The following is an 11936-nucleotide window of genomic DNA, read 5'->3' as shown; positions in this document are numbered from 1 at the left end:
TAGAAGGATGGGCTTTAGAAGAATGGGAGATAGAACAAGGCTCTCATGGCTAACAGAGAAGGAAAGGGTTGACTCTTTAGTAATAAGGAGGTATGTCAGCCCTAAAATTATCTATAATTTAGTGAAGAGACACATACCAAATGATAATGTAGAATGACACCAGCCAAATACTCTAGAAAATATGTCAATACACCTAAATTGGACTCTCTTGCACTACAAAACACGCAGGTTATAGCTGCGTTTTTACTTCATATATTCTACAACTGTTTAAATGCAACTTATCATTATGATTAGATAAACTTAATCTAAATTGAATTCGAACGGTTTAGGTCTATCAATAAGAACATTCCTTATTTTATTTCATTTTTGAGATTCACTTCACAATTGGAACAAAATGAAGACCACTAAGGAATAATTACACAACACGCAAAGAAAGACTAGATGTAGACAAGCAGCCCAAAAGTGTGTTACATTGATGAGTGATGAAGTGTACGGCGTCCCTTCAATCCACAACAATAGCTGCCTGCTGAAACTGTTCGCTGTGGCTGTTGCTTGTTTGTTGTTGCAGATGATGCTGAGGTAGTGCACATCTCAACGCCATTTCTAAATGGGTGAATTGGCTGAACTGTCACAGCATTGCCAACGGTTGTGTGCTTTTCAAGCCAACCTATGATGTCCCTAAAGACAATATCAACGTTTTCATCGGGCTCTCCGGAGGTTAAACCATGCCACATTTCTGGAAACAGTCTTATGGTCTTGTCTGTGCTGCCAGCTCGCTCATACAGTGCCCTACTTACTTCTGGGTCAGTCACTATATCAGCTTCCCCATGTAACACAAAGAATGGTAGTGTCACCTGCACAAAAACCACCCAAAAGTATTTTACTTTACTGCAGAATAAGACAAAAACTCATTTCCTTGTCACAAAGAGAGTAAAAGTCAACAAGTTTTTAAGTTTGAAACAGCAATAACCTCACTTAAAGTGTTTTCAAGGCTCATGCTAGTTCTCAGCATTTCTAGTGCTGTTTTAAGCCTAGGCTTGTCTTGGTATATCAAATTGTTGCTCCTTATCTGCATCCATCATGAAGGAAAGGAGATACACCGTGATTTAACTCTTCAGATAATAGCTCATTTTCTCTACAACCTACCTTACTAAAAATTGAAAATAATTAACCTTACCTGTTCTCTCTTAACGGGGTCTTTGAAAGCTGCATCAATGACATCTTTTGTGGGAACTATCTTCCATTTTGGTATAACGTCTTCTACCCGGGTCAGGATATTCACGATCACTGGGTGTGGCTTCACCTTCTCTGATATCTAAAAACATGTAACACCATGGAACATTACAGAGAGAGAAGAAAGGGAGGACCACAACTTCTTTTTGGGTAAGGACTAAAACATCATTGGAAATTCAAAAACAAGTTGAGTTAACGTTAATCATGTGGAAATTGGATGAAGGTATTATTCCTTAGATGCAATAATTTAGGTTATTCAATTAAATTTAACCATGTGGCTGTATTCACCAATGCAACATAGAATGTATAAATATCTCCTAAGAACAATTACTAAGTAACTTATTGGTCAATGCAATCATATGAATGAATTTAATTAGAAAACCGTATTACATACTTTACGAATAGTATGCAACTGCTTCCTCACAACCTCAACCTTTGGGACCCATAGGTCATGTTGTGAGGTAGCACGTACAGCTGCTTCATATAATAATTTTCCGTACCTTACACATGGGTGCAACAAGAATAGCACCATTCCAAAATGTAGGGTCCTTTTTGTGCAATAGTAGGGCCACTGCACCTCCCATGGACTCTCCATACAAGAACCTGCACTTATTCCTGTACTCTTCCTGCACTGAGAAATCATTGTGAATAAATTTTAGAGGCTGTGTATAAGCATATCCTTGGTAGCTAAGTTGATAGATTGGATGCATACCACTAACTGACTTGAAAAAATTATAGCAGTCATTAACGATGTTTTCGAACTTCTTGATGTAACAACGAGAACCTTTAGACCGTCCATGTCCTTCATAATCGATCCCAAATACAGCATATCCTGCACGAGCAAGCCTTACCCCGCATTCTAAAAGAACCGGGATGATTATATCAATACTAATAAGCCTTTTAGCACACATTTTCAACTATCTTTACAAAGTGCTCGAAAAAAAAAAAAAAAAAAAAAACCCTCTTTATTTAGTGATATTTTTCCTATACACTACGGGATTAACATAATCTTAAATTCTTGATAATACCCTTAGAAAACATGAATTAAATTAATAATACGAAAATGTTTTTTTTGGGATTTTTAGAAGCGTGACAAAAATAAATAACACAATGGTTTTTTTTTTCTTTTTTTTCGATAACTTATAAATGTGACTTAAGAGTATTTGCATCAGTTCGTGCAAAAATTTCTATATATTTTAGCATAAGCTTTCAAAACACCCTATATTAAATTATCTATTTTATACTACATTTATTAAAATGTTAATTTTTTTATTTTATTTTTACTTGTTTATCTTTCTTCGTATATAACAACCACCATTTACTTCTTTTTTTTAGACTCATAATATGTAAAGAAAGAATAAAAAAACTAAAGGTAAAATGAATAATATCACGGTAAATTTACATGAATAGTAACTTTGTATTTTTACACAATTTCACATAACTTGATGCAAGCGAATTTTGGGTTTGAATGGTTAAAATATTGTACTTTTTCTATTAAATAAATAATTTTAGGGTTTATTTAGATACTACTTATTTTACTAAAAATATTATAATAAAATAATTTTTAAAACGTAACAGTGCTGCCTGGGTCTGTTTCCTACGTTTTTCATTTGGCTGAGTCATGTATAGTGCTAAAGGACCCAGCACTTAATTTATAGGTTTTAAACCAAGTTCCAACCACCTCAACTTCCTCCCACCTAAGAAATGCGCGCAAGCAAACGACTAATTAATTAGCGCCTTCTGTACGTTTAGATATATATTTCTTTCTTTTTTTTTGAGAGAATATATATTTATTTCTGCTATGTATGCTTCTGGTGGAAGCTGAAATGCCCAATTAATATTATTCGTTGCAAGTTGCAGCCAAACAACCTTACTGATTCACCATTGACTTTTCGAGTCGGAGGTTGACCCACCTTAATGGTACAAAATTTATATCTTGTACTGTAGATTTTCATGGGGCCATGATTAAATATTAATAGACCGGACTTACGGTTAATTTAATGACTAATTAAAATTGTTTTTCAAGTGCACAACCGGGTTTATAATATATTACATAAGTAGAGTATAATTACAAAATGACCTAACCATTATAGTTATAGACTGGAGTTATAAACAGCGAACACTAGACACACAACTAATGTGGGATAAATATCATTTTTTTTTTATAAACAGTAATACTTATTAGAACACACACGAAGATAGTAATATTAGTGTTTTAAATCGGGTTTATAATATTTTACATAATCAATAGCCTAACCTTTGTGTTCTAATAATTATTACTGTTTACTACAAAAAAAAAAAGATATTTATCCCACATTGGTTATGTGTATCTAGTGTCCGTTGTTTATAACTACAGTCTATAACTACAAAGATTAGGCCCTTTTGTAGTTATACTCTGATTATGTAATGTATTATAAATCTGATTTAAAATACTAATATTACTATTTTCGTGTGTGTTCTAATAAGTATTAATGTTTACTCAAAAAAATAAAAATAAAAAGAAAAAGTGCACAACCTTCTGTTGCAGATCCATAAAATAATCTACGTACAGCCAAAGAGATGTTTGTGGAAGATCCATAATCTAAGTACTCTCAAAGAGAGCAATTGTTTCTACAACTTTTGAAGATTACCATTATATTGATATAACTTTAATAAAATAATTAGCCAAATTAGTACATAAAAGAACAATTATAGCACATATAACTTTATAACTATTTAATCTACAAATTGTTTAAATTTAATTTTTTTTAAATTATGCCCAAAACATAATATTGACTAAATAGTAAATGACACATCTTTTTTTTTTTGAAAAATAATTACAATTTTCTCCTTTAAACCCTCAAGCGCTTTGTGCATGAAAATATATCAATTTAGCTACAAGCCCCTTAGCAAATAACATTTTATTAAGATTTTAATAAAATTCAATGATGAGATGTTGCGTATATTAATATAATAAAAAATATTAGTAAATGATGTATTTTTAATACATAGTTACACCAATTCTCTCTCTCTATATATATATATGATGTGCCAAGCAGTGATGACAAGTGGAACAGAAAGATATGATTATATAAATAAATAAAAGTGGAAAAAAAGATAAGGGAAGACTGCAGAAATGGTTAAATTTTATCTTCAATCATATTTGTCTCTTCTGATTTTCTACAATCATCTTGGGTGCCTAACCTTTCCTTTGTTGGCTGTGTTCTGATTTTTCTTATCCCAAAAAAAAAAGTCCTAAATCTTGAGCAGAAAAGTCATATGTTCACATATGATATGAATTAAAGACTACAGATAATTATAATTCCAATATGAGTCAATAGAGAATGAAGGTTTGGAGCATTATTTCCACCATCTAATAGTAGCTTTAAATGTGATGAAATCATTCGGTTTAGTACACCTTCCCCTTTTTCTCACGTAAATATAAGTTTTATGTAAAAGATCTATACAAGTTGTTTATCTTTATTGAGAAAAAGGTGCAGTACAATACACTGAATAATTTCACCTAAAGGTGTAACAAACATTAACTACACAGAAGCAAAAAGGTACGAAAAAGTGGGTAATGTGCTGCTAAAAAGAGAAAAAGTGGGTAGTGTTTATTGTTTAATAATTAATAATAATAATTTTTTTTTAAAGTAAGAAAAGGCTTTAAGATTGATAGACGCGTCCATCCATGTCTATCAATAATTCAATATTAAACAGATAATCGTGAACACTGTACAAATAGAATGCGAGTCTAGACTAGTAGACATCGCATTTAAATTAAACCTGCGTTTGGATTGGGCTGTTTGTTTGTTTTTTTTTTTTTTTTTTTTCACGCGTTTTTTTAGCAAAGTTTGACTTTTTAAACTTTTTTGGGCCAATAAGTGCATATTGTGTACTGTTTATGGACCCACAAATTTTACTTTTCAGCAACTTTTTTATTAAAAATTGGTCTCACAGTACTATTTACACATTTAAAAATTATTTTACTATAGTATTTTTAAGTTTTCAGTTTCAGTTTTCAGCTGTATCCAATCAGACAATCCAAGGATTATTAAAAAGTTGTGGGGAAAACTTTGACAATAACATTATAAAATCCACGTTTACAATTAGGTAAGCGAACGAATTAGCTGATGACCTAGCTAGCTAAGGCAACTTAATTTGGTTCTACGAGTTTGGGTGAACAATTTTCTGGCTAAAACTTGGAAACTTACACGATTGGGTTTAGGCAGTTGGAATTTGGATGCTTTGGCAATAATGTCTACAAGAGGTTTGGTGTTGTAGCTTTATTTTGGTCGATTATTTTGTCTTTGAAAAAGATGCAAGTCAGAGAAAATGATAAATCGAAAAGTTTGGTATCTACAATTTTAGAATTAAATACAAGCATATGGAAGTTAAATGATACTTATTTTTTTTCTTACGTTTACAATGAATTTTAATATGAATTTAATGAGTGAATTTTATTATGAATATGAAAAGAGAGCGCACTCTTTACTGTGTTCCAAAAAATTATCCGCGAAATAAAAGGAATAAAAAGTGCCAAACTTTTGAATCATAAAAATATTGTTGCAACCATTTAAGCAATGTACACAAAGTCACACAGATAATTGGAATGTTAATAATAAATAAGCGTAGAAAATTTGAAATGAACAAAGAGGAAAGAGAGTAAAACAAATCAAGCCATTTAAGAATATTTATTACCTCTCATGAAACCACTGCACTCCATGCCATACCCTTCAAATCCCAGCAACAAATATTAATTAATAACCCCCATTCACATGTGTGTCTCCATGTGTGTCTCCGTGAGAGAGAGAGGGAGAGAGAGAGAGAGAGAGAGAGAGAGAAGGAGCTACCATGGCAAAGGAAAACAAGAGCCAGTGGAGAAGAAGAAGAAGGCAACCATCTACAAGTAAAGAGCTGCACTCCTCTTGAATTCCTTACGTATTCCTGATATAACATAGTATCACAATCTCAACATTACACAAAGACAAAAACTCAGTAAAGCAAAATGACTAGAAGAAAAAGAGCTCGCAAATTTACCATACTCTCATATGGAAGACCTTTTTTTTTGGCTCAAGAAGTATATGAAAGACTTACCTCTTGATATTCAACCTCCATCTTCATGCTAGAGCTAGCAAAAGAACACACAGACTACTACACAATCAAAACCAAAATTTTCACGCTTCCTTTCACGAGTGATGGATCTATATATAATGAAAGACAGTTGTAGAGGAGGTAGATGATTATTTATACTTTGTACAAGAGAAAAACTGATTTGCTTAATAAGAGAGTTCCCCGAATAAGAAAAATGGCAAAGGTTGCAAATTTGAGAGAGATAGTCATAGATCATATATAGATGCTCTTTATGTGGATTTTGACGTGTTTAAGGAGATTGAAAAGGTCCAAAACTAATGACGTGGCCTTTGAAAGAGCCCATACCGTTTTTTTTTTTTCTTGAGACAGCACTTTCTAGATTTGCGGACTAGATGCTGCTTGAGCCATCCCAAGTGATCGGACCATCCCTATCTATGCGAGTCTTTATCACAATGTTATAGTATATATAACTTTACAGTACTGTATTAGTTTGTGACATTTATGATTTATTTATTTATTTATTTGTGGTTAAAACCGACTTTCATTAACCACACAGAAACAATAAGTAAAACATGGGTCCTCATAATACAATCCCAAGATGTCATAAAAAAAACAATACACATAGGTCCACAAGGGGACTTTCCAAAACCACAAAATCTTGGCCAGAATCCATTATGGGTCTTTTATTATTTTTACAGTTTACACTTTTTTTTTAATTAACAACATTCTGTTTCATTAACCAACCAAAAAAAAAAAAAAAAAGAATCTGTAAGTAACATGTCTCTCTTCCAATCTATAAGAACGGGAGTAATTATTACACTTGAAAAAAAGGGAATGGAGAGAAACAAATAATGAGTTTTTTTTTTTTTTTTTGAGAAAGACACAAATAATGAGTTATATCTTTATAGTTTACATGGAATAATTTAACGTTACTAGTATCATATAAGATATACTAAGCTATGTTTGGATGTACCCAAACTCAACTACAAACGAGGGACTTATTGCTCTTGAGCATAATCCAGGAACCAAAATGTAAAAAGAAATGCTACGTCTACAATATTTTTACAACAACTCACAGGTGGTTAGTTGATATTGGTTCAAATTTCAAACTAACGCTAAGATTACTTTTTTGCCCCAACAATAATAACTAATAACAACTTGTTACTTAGAATTTGTTGTAAAAATATTATATACATATCATTTCTCAAATGTAAATATGTCTTCCAATGCATGATTAAATACAATATGCTAATATCTTACCTTAGTAGGTTATATTTATTTTTTCTAATTTTTTAATCATGCATTGGGTATTGTGTTTTTGACTTTTTATGTTGGGTGAGTTGAGCGTGGGCCATTATAAAATTAGAATTATTTTAGATTATTTTAATATATATTTTTATAAGATACTCAAAAAAAAAAATTTTGTGAAGTATACAAATTTATATCATTTATATATGAATTCAAATGAGATTAATGAGTCTCACAAAAAAAAATTCATCTAAATTTGACAAATTTAAAGATGGTGCATTTAGTCATTAACAATTTCTCTTTTCAGGCGTAAGTGAGGAGAATCGGTCCACAATTCAGGTTTCACCGAGAGATTCCATAAATAATTTCTTTTGTAATTGTACTTCATATTACATACATGATGGGTTTTATATATAAGACATAATTTTTATATTAATAAATAAGATATATTATTGGGATTGAAGTGATAGCTTAAAAACAATTTTTGTGATGTCGCATGTATGTGATTTGAATTTCATTTTCTCCTCCTCTACTATCTACCTATCAAAACAAAGAAAAAATATGATATTCAAGCATCTTGAGAGAGAGTTATGGGTTTTTTTTTTTTTTTTGGTGTGTGGATACAATATACTTGGATCTTAACCTTACATAGTTAGTAGACTAGGTGTCTTCAAATGATCAAAAAGCTCATATTATATACTAATAATATTGTTTTCACCAAATTTTAAATATTTGGTCTCTAGAAGGACCCTATAATCCCCATTTGAATGGTAAATATCTTTCCTGCCTTTGATAAGTTTTGTTCATAAAGGAGATGTCGGTTGTTGCCAATTGCACGCTTTCCACGTGAAAAGAGAAAGATAATCCTTCTTAAATGAAATAAATATACATGCACGGACTCTACAACCTCTTTGAGAGCTCAATAAACGCAAGCCAACACAGCACAAGCATAATTTCCGATTGTTGAACAACCAATAACTCAGCTTTTTTTTTTCTTCAATGAAAAATATATTTTTTATATATAAAAAAAGTTTTTACAAAATATTTTCCATAGTTTTAGTGTCCATTATCATGAAAAGTGCAAATTAATGTATTTTTTTAAGGAAAAAGTTTACCTCCTAACCAATTTGGAGGAAAATTGCTCTAACCTATGTAGGTAAAAGTTAAAAAGACGATCCATATATACTTTTTTTTAATGAGTTATGTGATTTTTTTACATAATATTCGTGAATAGTGAGTCTTATAAATCATCACATAGTAGGTTTAGATGATTTGGAGGAAAGCTTTGTCCATTTTTTAATATTTAGTATGGCAAAAAAAAAAAAAATACAAATTAACAGAAATCATATTTTTGTGGTCAATGAAAAAAAAAAGCCCAATAGAACAAAAACATCCTCTAAACATTACATACTCAATAGACAAGTACAAATAAAATTCATACAAAAATAATAATAATAAGAATAAAATTTTCACAATGATAACTTATCTTTTCACTTCACAGATTGACCATTGGCTTATGTTGACTACTTGATTGGTCATTATTATTATTATTTTCTTTTCAAATAACATTTTCCTAGAATTATTTTTCAGTTTTTGATAATTTAATAATTACAAAAAAATAGAGAAGCGGTGATTTAAACCATGAATGTTTCTAATAGAAACATTATGAGGTATTAGTTAAGTTACAAAGTTCTTGAATAATCAATTATTTTTTGACTATCCTTACGAGCGAATGTAGTCTCATTGGCCAAGATTTGATAGATTTCATTAGAATTTAAAAACCACTAGACCAACCCCTAGAGGAAAAAAACTTCTCAATTTTCAAATATCTTTAAAATACCTTTTCCCCCATAGGCTATGATGCATTAGGATAAATTCACACGCATAAATCATGACCGCCCAACTACTTCAAAATTCAAATGATCAATAAGATCAACAGATAGACAAATTTACTCCAAAAAATGAAACTAATGCATGTTACGTAGCACAAACGTAGTGTAATATGAGAGTAATATTATGTCAAAGGTGGTGCCTTATATGGAGACATGTTTTAAAAGTTATAAGAGAAAGCAAATTATAGTCTATAGGTTACCTAACTGCATTATTAGGCCTCCCAAGAGGTTCTTTCTATATGACCCACTAAAAATTTATGCGTTTCCTAAGGATAAGGATAAGGCTAAGGCTAGGGATAAAGAGGCTAATCAGTTTTGTTTTTTGTTTTTTTTTTTGTTTTAAATGGGTTTTAGTTCATGAAACCAAAGCATTTGTTCGAGGTTTTGGTGTATGTATGTGGGTACAAGGAGGAACTCTGGTTTTATATTTAACAAATAGAAAGAGGTGCTCATGAGCTTATTAAATATTGGCTAATTTATGCGATAAAATCTCTAATCATCGTACGAAAGGCAGTTTTTTAAATCAAAAACTCGTTGCTGATGTAAAGATATGTTACCTTTAAAGTTCCATTTTTAACTTTTACCTATAGCTTGTAACTTATAAATCAGTTTATTTTCACCGTCAATTTGTAGATATAACTATATTTTTATTTAACTTAGTGCAGATTTTTTTTTATTTTTTTTTATTTTTAGTCAGTCCATTGTCCGAACAAGTAATAATGGATTTAGTAATAATGGGTTAGCTATCGTTGTCTTCTTTATTCATTCAGCTGCCTTCAAAGTCCAATAGACCAACATAGTCTTTATTATTAACACCGAAAATTCCACTCTAATAATTCACTTCACTGTTTTAGCAAAAAAAAAAAAAAATTCACTTCACTGGGGCTGACATAAAAGCAGAGAGAGAGAGAGAGAGAGAGAGAGAGATATTGGTTACTGTATGGAATTCATTGACACCTCTTTAGAGCATTCTCATCAAATATTTTTAAAAATTTAGCATTTAGCATCTCAAAAATTTACTTTATCAATTTTAACAATTCGCTTTACAATATATCCAATATTAAAGATTTTATATTTTTTACCATTTCATTAAAATATTTATTATTATTATTTTTATTCTCAATCTCATCTCTTCCACTACCAACAAACCCATTGTCACTGTCAACACCCATTGCCGTCACTGTCAACAGCCACAACAACCACCACCACCCATAACCTCAACCCCCAACCACACAAAAAAAAAAAAAAAAAAAAAAATACAAAACCAAAACCAAAACACAATCCCAAAACTCCTGCAACCAACCACCACCACTAGAGGGGGGGAAAAAAAACACAAACCGGAACCACCAAAAACCCACAAATTGGAACTTTCGCCAACCACAACCCACTACAAAAAACCCAAAACAACCCCTAGTAGCCCCCACCACCACCATTGTGGTTGCCACAACCCACGGCAAAAAAAAAACCCAAAACAAAACCACAATCACAACAACCACTGTCATCAACAACCTACCACAAAACCCATTAAAATAGACCAACACCACCAACTAAAACAACCACCATCAAAATCACAAGTTACCTCCAAAAAAAAAAAAAAAAAAAAAAAAAGTTCCCAAACAGTCCACCAAGAACACCACCACAGCACTACCACTACCACTATGATTTTTTAGTTGTTGATGTTGGTGAAAGAAGAAAAGAGAGAAGAAGTAAGACTGGTGAGAGAAAAAGAGAGAAGAAAAGAAAGAAGAGAATAATGAGAGAGATCAAAGAAGGAATAAAAAAAATATTTTTTTTGTTTACAATCCAGCTACAGTGAGTTATTATCAATAACAACTCACTGTAGCTAAATGCTAAAATATTTAGCATTTAGCATCTTTATTGTAGGTATGTTTTTATGATTTGAGGTATTAAAAATGCTAAAATATAGCATTTAGCATTTTTAACTCCTTTGATGAAAATGCTCTTATTGTTTATGTTAGGATTGTATCATCTATACTACTATTTAAGGGACTTTTCCTGTTTGGATTCCTCATTTTTTATGCCTAAAATACCCTCATCATACCCACTTACAAGTTTTCAACTAACAGGGATAAATATGTAAATTAAAATTCTTATATTTTAAGACCCACAAACTCACGTACACTTTGCAATTTCTATCTCACTTTCTATCTCTCATTCTTCTTCAGATTGAAGACATTTAGTTTAGCTCTACATCCTCCTTTCTTTTTCTTTAGATTAAAGACATTTACTGTTAGATGCTCCAACAAATTTTCAGGTTAGTTCCTCTTTGTTTTCTTTTCTTTTGTTTATGATTGACTTTCTTTGAGTTCTACTTTTTTTTTTTTTTTTTTTTTTTTTATGTGTATCACGTTAACTCTCTTTTTTTCTTTTTCTTTTTAAATGTAATTTTGAAATGAATGGTTCCTTCATATACTATACCACTATACTTTTTAATGAATTGTCATTTCATGTTGTAGATATTATGATCCA

General features: G+C 31.1%; 1 protein-coding gene across 1 annotated transcript; it reads right to left on the bottom strand.

The window, feature by feature from the left end:
• Positions 1–332: 332 nt before the first annotated feature.
• LOC126709689 (caffeoylshikimate esterase-like) lies at positions 333–6636 on the bottom strand. The gene is made up of 8 exons (XM_050410015.1): positions 6310–6636; positions 6066–6159; positions 5914–5946; positions 1946–2092; positions 1734–1864; positions 1178–1315; positions 971–1069; positions 333–854 (listed from the first exon to the last, which is right to left on the bottom strand). Exons 1-8 carry the CDS (start codon positions 6334–6336, stop codon positions 468–470), a joined length of 1056 nt encoding a protein of 351 aa, XP_050265972.1. The 5' UTR covers positions 6337–6636; the 3' UTR covers positions 333–467.
• Between the last annotated feature and the right edge of the window lie 5300 nt (positions 6637–11936).

Source organism: Quercus robur, chromosome 12 (assembly GCF_932294415.1).
Source record: "Quercus robur chromosome 12, dhQueRobu3.1, whole genome shotgun sequence".
NCBI lineage: Eukaryota > Viridiplantae > Streptophyta > Magnoliopsida > Fagales > Fagaceae > Quercus > Quercus robur.
The sequence above is the reverse complement of the archived record's forward strand: the minus strand, read 5'-3'. Positions and strand labels throughout refer to the sequence as shown.

What these genes read in the sequence shown, in the direction of transcription:
- LOC126709689 (XM_050410015.1), bottom strand. Translation starts at nt 6,336, where the DNA reads ATGAAGATGGAGGTTGAATATCAAGAG. An exon ending in GTGCAGTGGTTTCATGAGAG is followed by an intron (nt 2,093 to 5,913) that starts GTAATAAATATT and finishes CGGTTCTTTTAG; the next exon opens with AATGCGGGGTAAGGCTTGCT. An exon ending in ACCCCGTTAAGAGAGAACAG is followed by an intron (nt 1,070 to 1,177) that starts GTAAGGTTAATT and finishes TGATGGATGCAG; the next exon opens with ATAAGGAGCAACAATTTGAT.